The 18902-nt window shown below is 41.6% G+C and overlaps 1 protein-coding gene across 1 annotated transcript in view; it reads left to right on the top strand.

The window, feature by feature from the left end:
- Positions 1-18902, top strand: part of PLCB1 (phospholipase C beta 1) — a 633260-nt gene that overhangs the window by 452996 nt on the left and 161362 nt on the right. Inside the window, exons 11-12 of the mRNA XM_065400502.1 lie at positions 6397-6554; positions 11546-11628. Coding sequence (XP_065256574.1) covers positions 6397-6554; positions 11546-11628 — 241 coding nt within the window. The remainder of the gene's footprint in view (positions 1-6396; positions 6555-11545; positions 11629-18902) is intronic.

Raw genomic sequence — 18902 nt, 5'->3', positions numbered from 1 at the left:
GCCCACAACCTGCATTGCTTATTTTCAACCTTCAACACTTCCCTAAATCCTTCCCACCCCACCCCTGAGCCCACCTCCCTCCTTGCACAGGATCTTGCCAACTTTTCCAAGCAGAATAGACCTTCCCAGCTTGTGGGTTACCAGGGGGTTTCAGGGGTGGGAAGGAAATTACAGGTGGGCAAAAAAACAAACAACAAAACAACAAAAAACCTAACACCATGATGCTCCATTTTCACAATTTCAAGAGACAACAATGTGCTGTTGAGGAAGAGGAGGATGAGATGGGACAGTGGCTATTCTGAGATTGCTGTGTTATGTAGCAGCACTAAGCTAATTTTCCTCTCCACTCACCATCTTACCTACTGCCGCTGAACACTTGTTGAGCTTCTGGGACTAGGCAATAGGGTAGCAGGGGCCACTCTACAGCAGGCTTGGCCCCCGGCCATCTCTGTGTGACATTCCCCTGGTGTTATCTGGCCCGATGATCTGCTAGGTCACTCCAATCCTCGACTCTGGGAGCCAACCTTACCCTGCTCTGCTGTGAGAATCCCCACTCCTGGGCTGTTCATGCACAGCCTCTGGCATGTAAGTTGCTCCTTGGATTGTGCAACCAAATGACACTAGCCAATATCTCCGGTCCCAGACACAACCCTAGGAACCACCGTATTGCAGTGTCCAGTTATGCCCACTGGATGCTACAAGCTTATATGAGTTCGTCAATGTAACAAAGAAATTGATATGTACCAGGCTTGTTATCCCAAGGGAAGTCTCTGACATGCTTTGTGGAGGTGCTTCTTTGCCTTCCCCATTTCCAAAGCCCCCAGTGGGAAGACCACAAAAGCCCATCCAAGTTACCCAGGAGAGGGAAAAAGGACTGGGCTCTCAGCGGTTAAGGTTAGCTGGAACATTGAGCTTTGTAACTTCACCTCTTACCAAGAAAGGTACAGGAACCACTCCATCTCCTCCACACAGCATTTATATTGCAACATCCAGAACTTACAATGCCCACACTGGCATGGTTCATAGACACTTTGAGGATGCTTTTTTAAAAAAAAAGTGAAGGGTAAGTTATTTCATGATGTTCTCGCTTAAGAAATACATTTTAGTGAGGAAGAGAGGTTAGAGTTCTCGTCTAGGAACTTGGAGATGTGGGTCACATCCCTGCTCTGCCACAGACGTCCCGTGTGACCATGGGAAGTCACTTAGCCTCTCTATGCCTCAAGTCCCCATCTTTAAAATGGGGAAAGTAGCACTGCCCTACCTCACGGGGTGTTTTGTGAGGAAAAATATGTTTAATATTGTGAGGTGCTAAGATACTATGGCAATGAGGCCATATAAGTACCTCGGGTTTTAGGGCTGGTCTGACTAGTCACACTAGCTAGAGTAAGGATGATAAAGACTGTAAATCCTCATCCTTCCGGCCATGAGATGATCACCAGCTGCGGTCAGAAATTCCATCCTGCCCCAATACAGTATCACACAGCTACTGTATAGGGATCTTACACTTTCCCCTGAAGGTGAGATTGGTCACTCTGAGTGACCGGTTACTGGACTAGATGGACCGCTCTTCTGGTCTAGCGTGGCAATTCTTACATTCTTACTGCCAAACATAAATCGCCCTCATTTGGGATTCATCTCAGGTCTGCTGCTCCGTCACTTGTCAGGGTCTGAGTGTGCCATGGAGGCAAAACTCTTAGAGTACGTCTACACTGCAGCTAACCACCTGTGTCTGGCCTGTGCCAGCTGGCTTGGGCTGCAGGGCTGTCAAATTGTGGTGCAGACATTCAGAGGTCCCAGAGCTCAGAGTCGAGCATGAGTCTGAATGTCTAGATTGCAATTTTCCAGCTCTGCAACCTGAGCCCTGCAAGCCCGAGTCAGCTGAGACAGGCCAGCCATGGGTGTTTAATTGCAGTGTAGACAAACCCTCAGTTCTTGAGGACTAATAGTTCAGGCTGTCTTTAAAGCAGCTGGTACTAATAGCTTGGAGGAGTTCTGCCTTCACTAGCTACAGAGATGAACAGGCACAGTAGAAAGCAGCCGTAAGTGTAGGATGGGAATATAGGATACACAGAGAGAAAATAGGGCAGGTTAGAAAAAATTAAAGGGCAGGTTAAAAAAAAATCCACAACTTTTAATGGGCATTCATCACTTCTTTGTTTCCTTTAATGTGTGTTTTGTGGGGATAATTCACTGTTGCTTAACAAGTCATTAACATTTTCTGTGCCCATTCTTGTTGCCATTTTGAAATGTCCTAGGTTTGGGCATATCCTTTAGTGCAATGCTCAGAAGCCTGTGGGGCAGAGTGCCTCAAAATTAAAGAATTGTCCTCCAGCTTCTGTTTTAAGGAGGGCAAAGCCCCACTTACATACACTGGTACTGTCCCTTGTTCTGAATGGAGTACCGGGGCAAATACATCCAGGCTGCCAACATTGAGCCCCATGGCCACATTGTGCTAGTCCCCTGGACTCTTTATCCGTGTGCTGTGGCATGTTTCCACACCTCGTCCCTTTAAAATGTACTGGGGAAAACTAACCAGCACACCAACTCATGCACCATAACCAGGAGCAGCGCCAGGGTTTTTGCCGTCCTAGGCGGCAGCGCTCCTCCACAGTAATCGGCGGCAGCTCCTCCTCTGAAGCTGCGTTCTCGGCGGTGGGGGTCCTTCCGCTCCGGGTCTTCGGGGCACTTCGGCAGCGGGTCCCGGAGCGAGTGAAGGATCCACCGACGATTTTCCACCGACGACCCGGAGCGGAAGGACCCCCGCCGCCGAATTTCCGCAGAGGGCGGCGAAATGCCACCCCCCACATCCTGCCACCCTAATCGACCTCCTAGGGTCGCCTAGTGGAAGCGCCAGCCCTGACCATAACACCCAGCAAGTATAGTCAGACACCTAGAGTGAAATCCTTCCCCATTGAAGTCAATGGGATTTTTGCCAGTGACTTTAATGAAGTCAGGATTTCTCCCCTGGATTGCACTGTGCAACATATGTGATCAGCAGCATGTGCTAGAAGCAGCTGCACACTGCATCTGTTTGAAGCAGTACTTAATTGAACTTCAGAATACATTCTTCCCCCGCCCCCGAGCCAGTCTGCCTTGCACAGGAAGGATGAATCAGGGCCTCACACCTGACTTGCTCTGATCGCACCTCTGGAGAGGCTAAACCTAAGTGCAGGCTTTTGTCCTACGCCGTATGACACTTCAGTTGTTCGTTGGTTTAAATCATTGAAATTCAGATTTGAAGTTACGGTTTTGGCAATCCGACAGCTCGGGCATATCAGATCTGATGCTGGATGTTTTACGCGTCAGATATGAAGCTTACTGCTGTGCAAATATGTGCACACACGCGTACTAGCGTCACTGAGTGAAAGTTTCTGCAAATCGAGTTGTTTGCAGGCAGAATGGGTAATTGTAAGCGCAGGGATGTGGAGACAGTAGGCTAGGTCCCCTGACAGCCAAAACAGCTGTGATGGATGAGTAGTTAACACATTGGATTCAAAATCAGTGGGGTTTCCCCGTGCAGTTTTGAATCTTGCTCACAGTGAGGGGCTGCTTTTGACTGGGTGTCTTTTTCTAAAATACCTGCTCTAGGAATTATTTTGGGGGGGCTCTGTGGCCCGTGCTATACAGGAGGTCAGACTAGCTGAGCACAACGGTCCCATTTGGCTTTGGAATCTATGAATCCTCATCTGGTATAAATCGGCATAGTTCAATTGACTTTAATAGTGTAATGCCAGTTTAGACCAGCTGAGGATCTGGTCCTGTGTTTAGTGGGAAATTCAGGTTTTGTCAATACTATGTTCCTCCTTATTCAATGCAAGTCAGTAGCAACTAGAGTACTATGGTGCTAAAGCAGATATTGCATGTATTGAAAAAGGGAACTTCCAATTTTCAGTATTATATTGTGCTGTAGTAGCATGATACTCAGACTACCCTATTGAAAGTATTACCATAATTGCTTCTATTAGTACTTTTTAGAATTCATCTGCAAGAGGGATTATTTGGAATAGGTGCAGAATCAAGTGCCATCCCTTGAATAAATAATATATGTTTAACACTTGGAATATTGCTTTTATTTCATGTATTAGAAAAATTAGTCATCCAAAGCACTAAACCAATTGATACTGTTTTTGCACATTGGTTGGCAGTCTTGCTGAGGACTGAATGTTCATGGAACTGAACATCCTCTCACCCTTAGCGGTGATCCTTCCAAAGAGAGTTTGAATCATGTTAGCAGGGCAACGTGCATAAGTGTCATATGGCAAGCAGTGCATGTGATGCTTTAGTTAGAGACTTCCACGGTCAATGATTTCACAAGTCCAAAATGTTTTGTGCAAACCAGTAGATGATGGACAATATTCTCCTAAGAAATCCAGTAGCATTCATCAAAATTCAGACTGCTTTGTGGGAAAATAAAGACAACATAAAGGAAAACAGCTGTAAAGACATACAGCTTTTCAGTCAACATAGATCAGGGGACCCAAATATTTAGAGCTGAGTTTTCAAAAACAGACACTTAAGATGCAGGCACAAAATGTGCATGCTGCCGCAAACAAATATGTGCTTGTGCAAATTAGGCATTCTGCAGGGGGAATGGATAATTGTGCATCACAGACGGTGTGACTGCATGCACAGTGTATGTTTGCAAGCAAGATTACCTGCGTGTGCATCCATCTGCTTCTGAAAACTTATGGTGCAGAATCAAAGGGGAAAACATTTAAAGAAAACAGAAAGGAGATGTGAAATGCGGGGTGGGGGTGGGGGTTATAACAGTGAGGCAGGGAGAAAGAATTGAAGGGAGCCAGGTTCATATAAACACCAAGTGCATTAAACACATGTAAATGAGAGGAACACTCTCAGACTTCAGTAGCAGAGTTAGGCCAGCATTGAGCACCTTTGAAAATCCCATCCTCAGTTCTCTATCCCAGGCACCAGCCCTAAATAAGCATTTTCAAAGAGGAGGGCTTTTTATTATTTTTAAAGTGGATTTAAAATAAGATACAAGTGTAGAGAAAATAGAAAGTAGACATTTAAGTTGAGTGGAGCTGCCCGAGGAGCTGAGCTCCCGACAGAGAGCTTATCCACAGGAGGACCACACAAATGGTGAATGAGGAGTGCATTCATCGACAGGTGAATCTCTTTGACATACTTATATGACCCCTGTTATCACAGTATCTGAGCACCTCATTGTGTTTAATGTATTTATCTTCACAACAACCCCACGAGGTCAGGAAGTGCTGTCCCCATTTTACAAACGGGAAAATGATGTGTAAAGAGATTAAATGACTTTCCCAAGGTCACACAGGCAGTCTGTAGCACAGCAGGGCATTAAACTCAGGTCTTTCCAGTCTGAGGCTGACATCCTGCTCACTGGACCATTCTTCCATTATCTTTAGTCTTCCATCACAGGATATTTGCACTGCCATTACTGGAGCTGAACCTGTTGTAAAGATTGAGGTTTCCAGTGCTGGAAGCCCAGAACTTTTCATAAACACAAAAATTTGATTTAAATGAGAGGACATTTTTTCCTCTAAAGTCTCCATGTTTGAGAAAAAGCCGTTGGTTGTTTTTTTTAATTTTACAATACGTCAGGATTGCAAACAGGTAATATAATTAAATTTTTAATACATAGTGCAGCATCACCTCGGGAAATTTAACTAATCAAATAACCGTGGTGATTAGTATGATAAGTCTTGATTTGGGAGCTACTGTTGATCCATGAGTGACTGTACAGCTGTTGATTTTCTCTTGCACTACACTGTATTGTGTGTTACGACAAAAAGAGGTCTACTGTCCCAGTGTTGTGGAGTAGCCTTTGTATCTTGTGTTGCTTGTTTAAAGTGTAACACGTGCTTTAGAACTGAGACTTTTAAAAAAGCTTTTTATTAATGTGGAATTCAGGCTAAATTGGGGATCTTAGCAATTACTTTTGAAAACAACGGTAGCAAGGAACTTTTTAAAACCTTGTTTATGAAGTCTTGCAATTATTACAGAAAATCTCACTGATGTCAAAGATGCATGTTTATCAGCCATTTGAAATATGAAAACATTTAAAAGATAGGAGAATAATAATGAGGCACACTGACTTGTGTGTCTGTCTGTCTGTGCAGGCCTTGATTCGAGTCTCCTGGTGGCTTTGCATCAGGGTAACTCTATTGCCTTCAATGGAGTTAGTCCTGATTTACACCATTGTAAATAAAGACAGATCCTGGGCTATGGCATTGTCTTGTGTTAAGTCATTTTCATTTAGATCTGATGCTCTTAAGACGTCTTTGACAGCTTGCCTGTCACCAGAGGGGGAATGATGTTATTAGCACTCATTATTAGTAGATTCGTTATAATTACCCCAGCAGCCCAGAATGAACCCTCCTGTTTCATGTCCTTGTTATGTTGTTGCAGCTGGACAGCTGGCTGGTAACTCCTCAGTAGAGATGTATCGCCAAGTGCTCTTGTCAGGCTGCCGCTGTGTGGAGCTGGACTGCTGGAAAGGACGAACAGCAGAAGAAGAGCCCGTCATTACACATGGATTCACCATGACAACGGAAATATCCTTCAAGGTATAACGAGGCAACACAGTGTCACTTTATCTGGGGTAGTTCCTTGCATGTAAAATGTGTCCCAACACATGGCAGAGTTAAACACCTTCATACGGCGAAGGTAGAAGGAAAGAGAAATTGAGGGACAACGAGTTGTTTTCAGATGAGTGTTGAAAACAGGGGGAGAGTCGCTGAAATGGAGAGATAGAGGGAGGATGTTCCCATAGTCCAGAGCTGGAAGAAGAAGATCATGAGTGGAGAGATGCCACATTCGGACAGAAAAGAGACCAGTGCTAGATGATAGAGCAGACAGACACGTATGGAGTCCGTGGCAGGTTTTATAAACAAGGAGGGCAAGTGTGAACTGAATCTTGAGGTGAATGGGGAGCCAGTGGAGTTGTCTGAGGGTAGAGGGGATGTGGCCACATTTCTTAGGACAGGTGAGAAGACGAGCAGGGGGATCCTGCATAGGCTGGAGTCTGAAGAGCTGGAACTGAAGCCATGACAAAATGAGTCCAAGCAAGAGAAGAAGGCCTGAATGAGGATTTTGACAGAAAAGGAGGCAAAGCTCCAATTCTCCCTCTCTTCTCTATCTGGCAGGGACTCTTAACTCCCTGCTAAGTTTACTGTCATGTGTTTTATCTCCTTTTCTTGGCCTGCTTTACTCGTTCCTTTCCCCCTGCAGGTCTGACTATTAGCACCAAGGTTGCAGAAAGGCCTGCAGGGAGAACTTCTGTATAGCATCCCCTGAGGGAGAAAGGAGGCAGGAGTGCATACAACGTGGCAGAGGACCTCTTCCCCTCCAGGCATTCAAAAGCTGCCAACACCCTGGCACTTTCAGTGACACTTGAGATGTTATTCCCATGATTCCCCTGAACAGTCTGGTACCCACAGCTTGGGAATCAGTGGGTTAGTGGGGAAAGCAGGAAACAAAAATGCTGAAGCTTAGAAGGCAGCAAGATAGTAACTGTAGATAAAGGAATAACGAAACTGTAAATTCCAAGAACTAGCGTGACAACGGACTGCCTATCCAGGTAGTGAGACATTAACAGTGTCAGTGGGACCTGAGCATTTGTCATAATCGATTAAAAAGTTAGCAGTAATGTGTTTGATCGTCTCATGAAGATAAAGCTGGTATTTGGGGATGGGAGCTGAAGTATAGCAAGTATTACCAAAAACATCTTTGTGTGTGTGAGAGAGAGAGCGAGAGAGAGAGAGAGAATTTCTGGGCTTCTGAATTTCATGCATTTTGTCATCAATAGTAAATGTTAGTCCACAGCAGTAATGTATATTGGCTAAAATGCTCTCTCACTTTCAGTCTACAGTATGTATTTGATCTGCAGTTTTTGTGCACAAATGCTAGATAGCAGTAATAGTACATTATCTAAAATGCTATGTAAGGGCAGCATTTTAGAGTTCTGAAAGAAATACCTACTGTTAACTTTAGGTACTTCTTTTCCATGGAAATACATTTCTAGGTTTACTAATATGCGGACGACATTTGGGAAAATATCATCCTTCTGTGAAGTATCCTTGTATTACCGGTGATAGGCTTGGCCACTTTAACAGCTACAGATTTTGTGTGTGTCTCTTTCACTGTGAGGGACAAGTGTTTTCTTGTCTTGATAGTCATTCACTTAAAAAACAAGTCACACAACAACAAAGTACCTATATTTCACTTGCACTGCACTGCTTCTCTGCTTTTTTCACTCTTTTTCTCTTACTCTATGCTGATAGATTTAAGTCACAGGAAATTGTAAAATACAACCCCTGGCATTATTATCACTAACCTTCCCGTTTCACAGTTGAGAAAACAGTTGATGCTGATGGGTGTAGAGTTTGGTTTCTGAAAGTTGCTTACTTAAATAAGGTGGTTCTCAACCTCTCCTCAGCCATGTACAAGAGTATAAAGCAAAATCTGTCAGATTCTTTTAAAGCATGCACAAGAATTGGGCCCAGGAGATTTCAGGATCCAGTTCACATCTTGCTGGCAACTGAAGTGGGTGGGAGGGAAGTTTGAGTATAATCAGAACCTTTCAGTCACCCCCACTGCAAATGTCCCTTTTACATGTATTTATTTATTTCTTGCCACTTCTCTTTTTGCCTCTAAAGTGTATGCTGGCTGAGGTAGAAGGAGCAAAGCCATAGATAGAACACGTCAGAGGTGTTTGACTCAGTTCTGAACGATCATTGGCTCTGGCTGTTGAGTGCTAAGGCATTGAACAGTTCGTGCTTTTGGCATGACTGTCACAGGCAATGCTGTTTGCTCAGACCGTCGTTTTTGATTGACATAAATAGATTTTCTGAAGTGTAAAGACAAAAAGTAATATGAATTCACTTCAAGACAACTTCATTCATTCGTTTTTTGTCTCCTCTCATGACTCAGAGCAATTTGTGAGGCTTCTGTCTGCTGCAGATTGGGAGCCACTGCAGGTATATGACCTTATAGCAAAACCAACCATATTCCTCTTGTCAAACTCAGGAGTTGCTTTCTAGATATACGCACTTTTTGTGTCTATTCTTTGGAGAATCATTTCAAGTGAGTCATGCTCCTGCTGCAATGAAACATGGATCTTAGCATCATTTCTGCACTGACTGAAGTGGATCTGTATATAAATTTGAAGATGTAGAAAGCCCAGTGTCTCAAAAAGGGCCCATCACTTCATTGACCCAATGTTTGAATCTCACATCTACAGATTCAGCCAATCCCGTAGGGTGTCCAAGCTCTTACCCTTTCAAGCTGACTTTTCCCCCACTTCATTTTCTCCCCCTGTATTCAGTATTTTCATCCCATCTTAGAAGTTGCAATGACAGCTGAGGATGTAGTTTCATATGACTATACAGAACTAGTCCATAACTGGAGCAAAGTTCTCCTTCCAAGTGCACAATGGGGTGCTTATCTTTCATACTGTGCTCTTCCCTACACATGCAGAGCTCCCACTGCTATCCATACTATTGTGCGGAGCTGAGAAGAGAATTTTGCTCACTATCCCTAGCAGGTGTCTAAAATGTAACACATGCTGTACCCTTTCACCCGGACATGAGTCTCAGATCTCTTAGAAAGAACATTTCATAGAATGCTACTCGGCCCGAGTCTACTACAAAATAAGAAATAGATCTATGCAGTAGGGTTGAGGGCTTGCAGCTTGATTATTTTTATTATGCTTTCAGGGGCTCTTGCGGTCCGTGTGTGAGAGTGGTGAAGTCTAAAGGGAAGGAAAAAGTAGAGCTACTACATCTTAAAGATCTAAACTAACCTTTCTGTAGATCATAATGAGTGGGATTTTCAAAAGATCCTTGTGACTTAGGTGCACATGTCACATTGGCTTTCAATGGGACTTATGTGCCTAAGTCGCATAGGCACTAATAAAAAAATCCCACCCAATGTCACAAATGTAAGGTGACATCAGTATTTTGTGATCTACGTAGGCTAGAAGCAAGTTTCATCTAGAAGGAGTTATTTTGTACTGTCCAATGGCATGCAGTGTCTGTTGCTAGCTCTCATGGTTCACGAGATATCTGACGTTGCTTACTTATGTATCATTTATTTATCGGTTTTACTTCTGCAAATAAACGTGCAACCAGAAACCCATTGCTAGATAGAACTGACCCATGCTAGGCCCTGAGGAGGAAGATTCCATATTTGGGAAAAGGAAAAAACAAATGGCTTTTGAAGCTGGTCAGAGGCTAGAGCATGAGAAGTAATCTTGGTAGAGATGGTCAGAGTGCCAGTGAGGTAGTTAAGTGTGTAAAGTTTGCTATTTATTATATGGGGAGTGTGTGTGTATGCATATGTATACAGTCATATAGCTGTAGTGTCAGTTCTTCAGCTGGTGTAAATAGTCGTAGCTCCATTGACTTCAGGTGAGGATCTGCTCCATACAGTATAGATATAATTTGATGTCTCTGTAGAGACATGAAAAATATCAATATCAGGATATACACTCAATGTTGCCAACTCTCGCTGTATTTGCTGTTTTTTCTGAAAGCCCTAGGCCCTAGAGTTGTGTGAATGCACCGGAATCTCAGCTTTCATTAAAATAAAATTAATTTCTAACCCTCGGGGTTGTATAGATTAGCTTGGGAAGGTGACTTCTAAAAGTTCAAAAGCCAGAAGGCAAATAAAAAGAACTCTCACTAGATTAAAAAAGCCTCATTATTTTGAACTCAATTGTATGATTTTTGGGGCTTGACTCATGATTTTTTTTATCACTGTATGGTTATAACAGCCTTTGATGCTAATGCACGTTCATCTGGAAGCAGGTTTGTATTTCAAGAGGGAAATGTGAATTATTTCTAACAATAAGTGCATTGATATAGGATAAAATGGGCACACAGCTAAAATTAGTGTCATAAAATGATTCCTCCAGTAGATAAACTATTGCCATCTTCAGTCAAAGCTGAAAGGCAGCCTTTACAAATAAATGGTTCCATTTCTGAATCATATCTTTTATAGATTATTACACAATAGGATGCTAAAACTCAATGAAACAATCTTTTTTATATTGTGCCTTGAAGGGTTTTCCCACATCAAACAGGAGAGGTCTGAAAATTTGTGGATCAGAGTACTACAGATTTTACAAAAAAAAAGAAGCAAACGAGAAAAGAAAAAGGTGCTAGTTAGAAGATACAACAGGCTTGTCAAATAAAACATGATTATTTTAATTATTCAAAATAATCCATGAAAGGTATAACTTTAGGCATGGAATGAATCATGACCTGCAAAAAATTCTACAATAAGCTCTTGGTTCAGTCACAGAGAGGCACAAAACCACGTCTGGAGTGAGATAACACTTTAAGTTTATAACTGTTTGGAGATCAGATTGTAGATCAGACTGAAAAGCACATCCAGAGTTTTCAGGTTGTTCAGAATAAAAGGTCTGGGCATGGTTTTGGAAGGCACTGAGTTCTTTTGTGTTTGCTTTACAGATAGATAAGTTAGATCAGGAACCAAAATATACCTCATTTAGACATAAAGGGTTTGTAACCTATCTGTGTCCTAATTTCTTTAGGAAGTAATAGAAGCTATTGCTGAGTGTGCATTTAAGACATCGCCTTTTCCGATCCTCCTTTCCTTTGAAAACCATGTGGATTCGTAAGTAATTACAGTGTTGCAATGTTTATTATAGTGTTACAATGTCAAGACGCAAGATTATTTAGCATTTTTGTTATCTGGCATTATCATCAATCATCGTAATTACTGAATTTGTCATCCTACATGTAAGCCCTTAAGGTACTTAAACATGTGCATAACTTCAATTACGTGAGTAGTCTGATTGATTTCAATGAGATTTCTCACCTTCTTGAAGTTAGGCACATGCTTAGGTACCTCGCTGAATTGGAGCCTTGCATGTGAGGGGGGAATGTTTTAATAATTATTGGCCAAATTCTGCCACCTGCACTCAGGTACAATAGTATCTTTCTTCCCAAGTAGCCTCAGTGATTTTAATGGGCTTACTCCTGGAGTAAGGTTCTACTCCAGCAGAGTATGTGAAATTCCCATTGACAGTAAACATAACAAAAATGAAAGAGAGAGCAAGCTAGAGAATATGCTCTATCATCTGTTTTAATGTACACAGCTATTTCCTTGGAGGTTGCACATGTGTAAATAAGAGTGGAAGTTGTCCATAGTGTGTGTCTTAGGGCTTGTCTACACTACCACGCGCGGTCAATCTAAGATAAGCAACTTCAGCTGCGTGAATAGCATAGCTGAAGTCGACGTACTTAGATCTACTTATGGCGGTGGCTTCACTGCGGTAAGTCGACAGCTGACGCTCTCCTGTCGACTCCGCTTGTGCTCCTCGTTCTGGTGGAGTACCGGAGAGCGCTCAGCGGTTGATTTATCGCGTCTATACTAGACGCGATAAATCGACCCCCGCTGGATCGATCGCTGCCCGCCGATCCGGCAGGTAGTGTAGACAAGCCCTTAGTGGAGAGCCCAAAAGTGACATTAACGTGTGTGTGTGTGTGTTGGAGCTGGTCAGTAATTTTTCAACAAAACCTTTTTCTGGCAAAAAATGCAGATTTGTTTAAACCAACACTTTTTTTTTGCAGGAAAGGGTCAGTTCTGACAAATTTCCCGATTTAAAAAACTTTGGGGAAAAAAGTGTTGAAATTGTTGAAACGTCTCACTTTGACATTTTTGACACAAGGAGTTCTGCTTGTTTGGTTTGGAATGACTTTTCATTTAGAAATTTAGGTTAATAGTGATTTTTTTCATTAAAAAAGTTGAACGCAAAACAAAATGTTTCGATTGACCGGAACCAATTTTTTCCCTCACATTTTTGGTTTGGGCAAATTTTCAAGCTTTTGACATTCTGTGCCAATTTGGCTGGGAAAAATTTTGAAATCTTGAAAAATTTCCTGTGAAAGAAAAACTCTCTCTCCCCTCACCCCTACTTCCCCTCCCCTGAACTCTAACATATATATGATTAGTCATGGAGTCAGGAAAGATTTTGGGATTCCCACTTTTTGTGCTATTAGACAAAGATAAAATGAAAAAGAGATGGATTTGCTTACCAGTGGATACTAATGCACTGTTCTTCATTGCCCGCACTGATTGAGTCACAGAACAAAATGAATATAGAGAAATGGCTACTCATCCCTCCCTTTTAGCAAAATCTAAGATTCCACTGTCTTATAGTGAACTGGGGTGTCTCTACATCATAGCAAAACAGTCACCAAAAAAATTAGAGAAACATCACATGGATCCCATTTCATCTGCAGTTGACCCATACAACACTGAAACTATGCTGATTGTCGGTCTTGCTGCCATTCCCTCTCCAATCACCCCTTTGTACCAACCCCTCTTTCCACTGGAGAAAGAAATCAGGAACCCTGGATGATCAGAAATTTGAAATGTACCTATAGGACCAAATTCAAAGGTGTGGTTAAAGGTAACAAAGGGTGTGGAAGGGAATCTCAGTTTCTCGCTTTCACTCTGAAAGACTGGAGAAATGTACTGTACAAGTTGAAGTTGAGGGGTTGACCTATTTTATCCTACACCTGTTAGTTTCTTTCGCTGGTTTCTTTCTTTCTGTCTCCTATGTAAATTACACCAGCTGACACTCAGTTAGACTCCTTTACACATGCCCACTAATGTATAATTTACATCACCTTACACATCACATCTGACCCAGAGTCTTTAAGGAATATGCTTGTCTTGATCCTTATTCTTCAAATCTGTATTTTAAAACTATCAACAAACTTTGTTTAGAAAAGGCAGATAGGAGAATCAGCATAATGACCTATTTATTATCTCAATTGTTCAGGTCTAAAGATTAAACAAAAAGCATTAAGCATAAGATCTTTTCCAGAGCACCAGCTTCCACTTTATTTTAAAGAAACAAAGAAATTAATTTTTTTTTAGAGAAACAAAGTAATCAATAATTGCAAGAAAGAAAACAATTATTTTCAGAAGTAAAATAAGTGCCAAAATATCTTTTAAAAATGGGATTAAATTTTAATCACAACTAGATGTGTGTAAAATTCCAGGAAGATGAAAAATCAGGAGTAGTTACCACTGTGTTACTCCAGTTTTATGCCAATGTTACCGTATAGAAATAAGTGGTGTTTCACCATCATAAAACTTCAGTAACAGAGAGATGAATCAGGCCCTAGATGTATTATTTTATCTGCAGTGCTCTTTCATGTGTTGTGATGACAATAACAAGTTATTAACAAAGGATATTTGGGAAAGCAATATCAAATGTGTTCTGTTTTATTTGGCTTTAAGGGTGATTAACTATTGGTATTGGTTGTTGTTAACTTTCTGCTGCAATAAATTATTGTGTGCATTTAATGTGTGCAGCTTCTAATTTTGCCTTGGCCAAATACCACTTACAGTTATTTGACTGCATGTTATAATTAGACTTTCATTTCTTCACAAGTTGCTGGAGAATACGGCAATTAGTCATGCCAGTCAGAGAATCCCTCATCTAATTTCATGGAATGCTTCTTCTGCCTTTCTGTTTAGATGGAACATTATTTTTCTTCTAGATGTTCATGATCATTCAGGCCTAAATACCAGTTCATAATGCTAAGTACTTTTATAGCTTCCACTTCTGGAGAATTTATGTAAATCCTGGTCTCATGGAAGTCAACTCCCAGTTATTTCTGTGGGACTAGAATTTTCCCTATAATTCTCAGCTATTAGATTTGTCTTCACTGAAAATTTTGGGTGAAATCCCGGTTGCATTAAAGTCAATGGGAATTTTGCCATTCACTTCAGCTGGTACATGATTTTACCCTGTATGCTTTGGTCATGTCATTTTTCTTAGTGACTTTTAGATCACCTGAGGTAAATATTTGTTACTACCTTTCAACATTTTCTCCAGAAGGACTTAAACCTCATGGAATTTGATACCATGTGAATTAGCTCCTCCATTTTCCTTACCACTATTCCAACATGTGGAACCATAACCTGCGTGTCATTTTCAACTCTGACCTCTCTCTTGCTCCACAGATCTAGATTATGTCTAAATCTTGATGATTCTTTGTGCACAACATCTCTAAGAGACAGCTTTTTTTCCCCATCCAGACAGCTAACACACTTATCCAGGCTCTCATCATCTCGTGTCTTGATATGGCAACAACCTTCTATCTGGCCTTGACAAAGGCAATTTTGCCCTGTTCCTATCCATTCAGAATGCTGCTACTAAGATAATTTTCCTAGTCTGATGCTTTGGCCTCGTTTTGCATTCCTCCACTGGCTCCTCCTTCTCTATCACATCAAACATTGGCTGCTTGTATTCACTTTCAAGGCCCTTCACCGTCAATCCCCACCCTACTTATCATCTCTCTTTCACTGTCAAACTGTCAAAGCTTGCCTCTGATTGGCCCATGATGCCAAACTGCAGTGCCCATTTGCTAAACTTTCAAACACGTACCTTCATACCTCCCCCGTCTGTCTGTATTAACCTGTTTTTTCTTGTCTTATATCGTAAGCTCCTTGGGTCAGGGATTGTCTTTTTATGTTTGTACAGCACCTAGCACAATGGATAAGCCTGGATACGTGTTTTTTTAAACAAGGCTCCAGAGGCGATCCTGGCAATTCCAGGCTGACAAGCCTCACTTCAGTACCAGGTTGAAACTATAGTAAAGAACAGAATTATCAGACACACAGATGGTGTTGGGGAAGAGTCAACACAGCTTTTGTAAAGGGAAATCATGCCTCACCAATCTATTAGAATTCTTTGAGGGGGTCAACAAACATGCGGACAAAGGTGATACAGAGTACTTAGACTTTCAGAAAGCCTTTGATAAGGTCCCTCACCAAAGACTCTTAAGCAAAGCAAGCAGTCATGGGATAAGAGGGAAGGTCCTTGCAAGGATCACTAACTGGTTACAAGAGAAGAAACAAAGGGTTAGGAATAAATGGTCAGTTTTCAGAATGGAGAGGGGTAAATAGCAGGGTTCCCAAGGGATTTGTTCTGAGACCAGTGCTGTTCGACATATTCATAAATGATCTGGAAAACAGGGTAAACAGTGAGGTGGCAAAGTTTGCAGATGATACAAGGTAGTTAAGTCCAAAGCAGACTATGAAGAGCTTCAAAGGAATCTCACAAAACTGGGTGACAAAGTAACCAAATGGCAGAAGAAATTCAATGTTGACAAATGAAAAGTAATGCACATTGAAAAATATACTATACATCAAAAATGATGCGGTCTAAATTCGTGTTACCACACACGAAAGAGATCTTTGTGTCATTGTGGAGAGTTCTCTGAAAATATCTGCTCAATATGCAACAGCAGTTAAAAAACGCTAACCGGATGTTAGGAACCATTAGGAAAGGGATAGATAATAAGACAGTAAATATCATAATGCCACTATATAAATCCATGATATGCCCACATCTTGAATACTGCATGCAGGTCTGGTTGCCCCACCTCTAAAAGATTTATTAGAATTGGAAAAGGTACTGAGAAGGGCAACAAAAATAAGTGGTATAGAACAGCTTCTGTATGAGGAGAGATTAAAAAGATTTGGACTATTCAGCTTTGAAAAGAGATGACTAAAGGGGGGGAGGGATAGCTCAGTGGTTTGAACATTGGCCTGTTAAACCCAGAGTTGTGAGTTCAATCCTTGAGGAGGCCACTTAGGGATCTGGGGCAAAATCAGTACTAGGTCCTGCTAGTGAAAGCAGGGGGCTGGACTCGATGACCTTTCAAGGTCCCTTCCAGTTCTAGGAGATAGGATATCTCCATTATTATTATTAATGTGATAGTATTATAAAATCATGAATGGTGTGGAGTAAGTGAATGGGAAAGTGTTATTTACCCATTCGCATAACATAAGAACCAGGGGTCACCCAATGAAAGTAACAGGCAGCAGGTTTAAAACAAACAAAAGGAAGTATTCCTTCATACAATACACAGTCAACCTGTGGAACTCATTGCCAGGGGATGCATAAAAGTATAACTGGGTTCAAAAAAGTACTAGATAAGTTCATGGAGGATAGGTCCATCAATGACTATTAGCCAAGATGGTCAGGGACACAACCTCATGTGCTGGGTGTCCCTAAGCTTCTGACTGCCAGATGCTGGGACTGGACTACAGGAGATGTATCACTCAATAATTGCCTGTTCTGTTCATTCCCTCTGAAACACCTGGCATATGGACCATTGGTCTGACCCAGTATTGCCATTCTTATGTTCTTATGTAATGGGGTTCTGGTCCATGACTAGGTCCTTGGCACTGATGATAATAATCATAAAAACGGAATGTCTTTAATGATTCACTAAGGCATCCAGTATTGTGTGAAGATTTTACAGTGTAGAAAATAATTATAATGTTAAGATACATCATCATTCAATCATGAATATTGAGGTCAAATGCAGCATACTGAAAAAAACAGCACTAAGAAATGGACCCACAAAATGGGAGCGGGGGTGTGTGTGAAACATTTAGACCCTTGAAAGCATTGGAAAGGCCTCAGAAAGACCTTGAGTTTTGAAGTGAGATTAATATAAGGTATCTAAAAATCTGAAGGCAGACACCTCTATAATTAGAAACATACTCATGACCTAGCAGCTAAAAGGTTAAGTAATCCTTGGACAGTATCCCTCTAAAACCCATTTTAAGATTAAACTTAATTAAAGGCAAACTCACCTTGCCATTTTCTGCTATAATTAGTTTTACAAATATTAATAGATGTCATGCTCTCCGGAGTGGCTCACAGCCTTGAGTGCTTACCTCAGGGCAGACACCCCAAACTGATGGTGTGTTCTAAAATTAGAGTTCACCAAGCCAGTAACAAATGTGAACTCCTGGATCACTATTGCAGTCTTGCCATGGTGTCACAGACAGTCCCCTTAGCCTTTCCAGTCTATCTTGCCACTCAGACAAACTGGACTTAGTGATAAATGGTCACTTACACTAAAAATCACACCACATTCAGATTGCTTCCAGTCCCAAGAGACCAGCCACTTACCCCAGATCAACTGGTATCCTAGATCTTACACCAAAGACAGCATCTCTAGCAGTCCTGTAATAAACTAGCTAAAGGTTTATTAACTAGGAAAAAGAAATAAGAGTTATTTACAGGTTAAAGCTAGTAAACATATACACACACATGGTTTACCATCTAAATCCTAAGAGTGATGGAGCTGTAGTGATCTGTCAATTCAAAGTGTCTTTCAGGGAGAACCCTGGGGATTTCTGCCTCTGTTGAGAGTCTCTGGCCCTGTAAGGGTTCAAACAGGGAAGGGTGAGATGGAAACTTTTTGTTTTATTTCCTTCATTCAGCTTTCAAGTCCACAGGAGGAACTTCCTTGCATGTAACATTTCCCAGCTGTGATGTGGCCGTTAACCAATCCTTTCTATGGTGATGTACCTGGATGGCCCATCTGATTTTGATAGTTCTTCTGGATGGGCGGGTGGAGTGGGGGACGATTCCCACGCCTGGGCTCACTACTTCAGAGCAAACATTTTCAAAGTTATAAAGCAAAATCTACAGATTTTCTTATCACATGGAATATCGACATTACAAGTGAGATTAATGCATGCAATTTACAAGCATCTCATTGAGTAAAAAACACTAAATACATTCTTATAAGACTAATACCTATTTTGAGCAAAACTAACATACAGGTGAACTTCTCTGGTCTTCAGCTGTGAGTCTGTTCATACTTAGCTAATACCTGCAGTCTTGGCAAGAGTTGGCACCTGGTTTGCCAGTTACAAGAGTGTTTTTAGCAAGGTTTCTTTTTCTGGATCCTCTTTACAATCTTTTAGACTGTAGGCTCTTCTGGGGAAGGACTGTGACTTTATGCATGTCTGGTACAGCATTAGGCACGCTGGCAACAGTTCACAAATAATAGGCTATTATTATATGTAATGCCTAGGAGACCCAGTTATAGAGTAGGGCT

This window comes from Emys orbicularis, chromosome 3, assembly GCF_028017835.1.
Source record: "Emys orbicularis isolate rEmyOrb1 chromosome 3, rEmyOrb1.hap1, whole genome shotgun sequence".
Classification (NCBI taxonomy): Eukaryota; Metazoa; Chordata; order Testudines; family Emydidae; genus Emys; species Emys orbicularis.
Note: the sequence above shows the minus strand (reverse complement) of the source record. Positions and strands in the feature narration are given on the sequence as shown.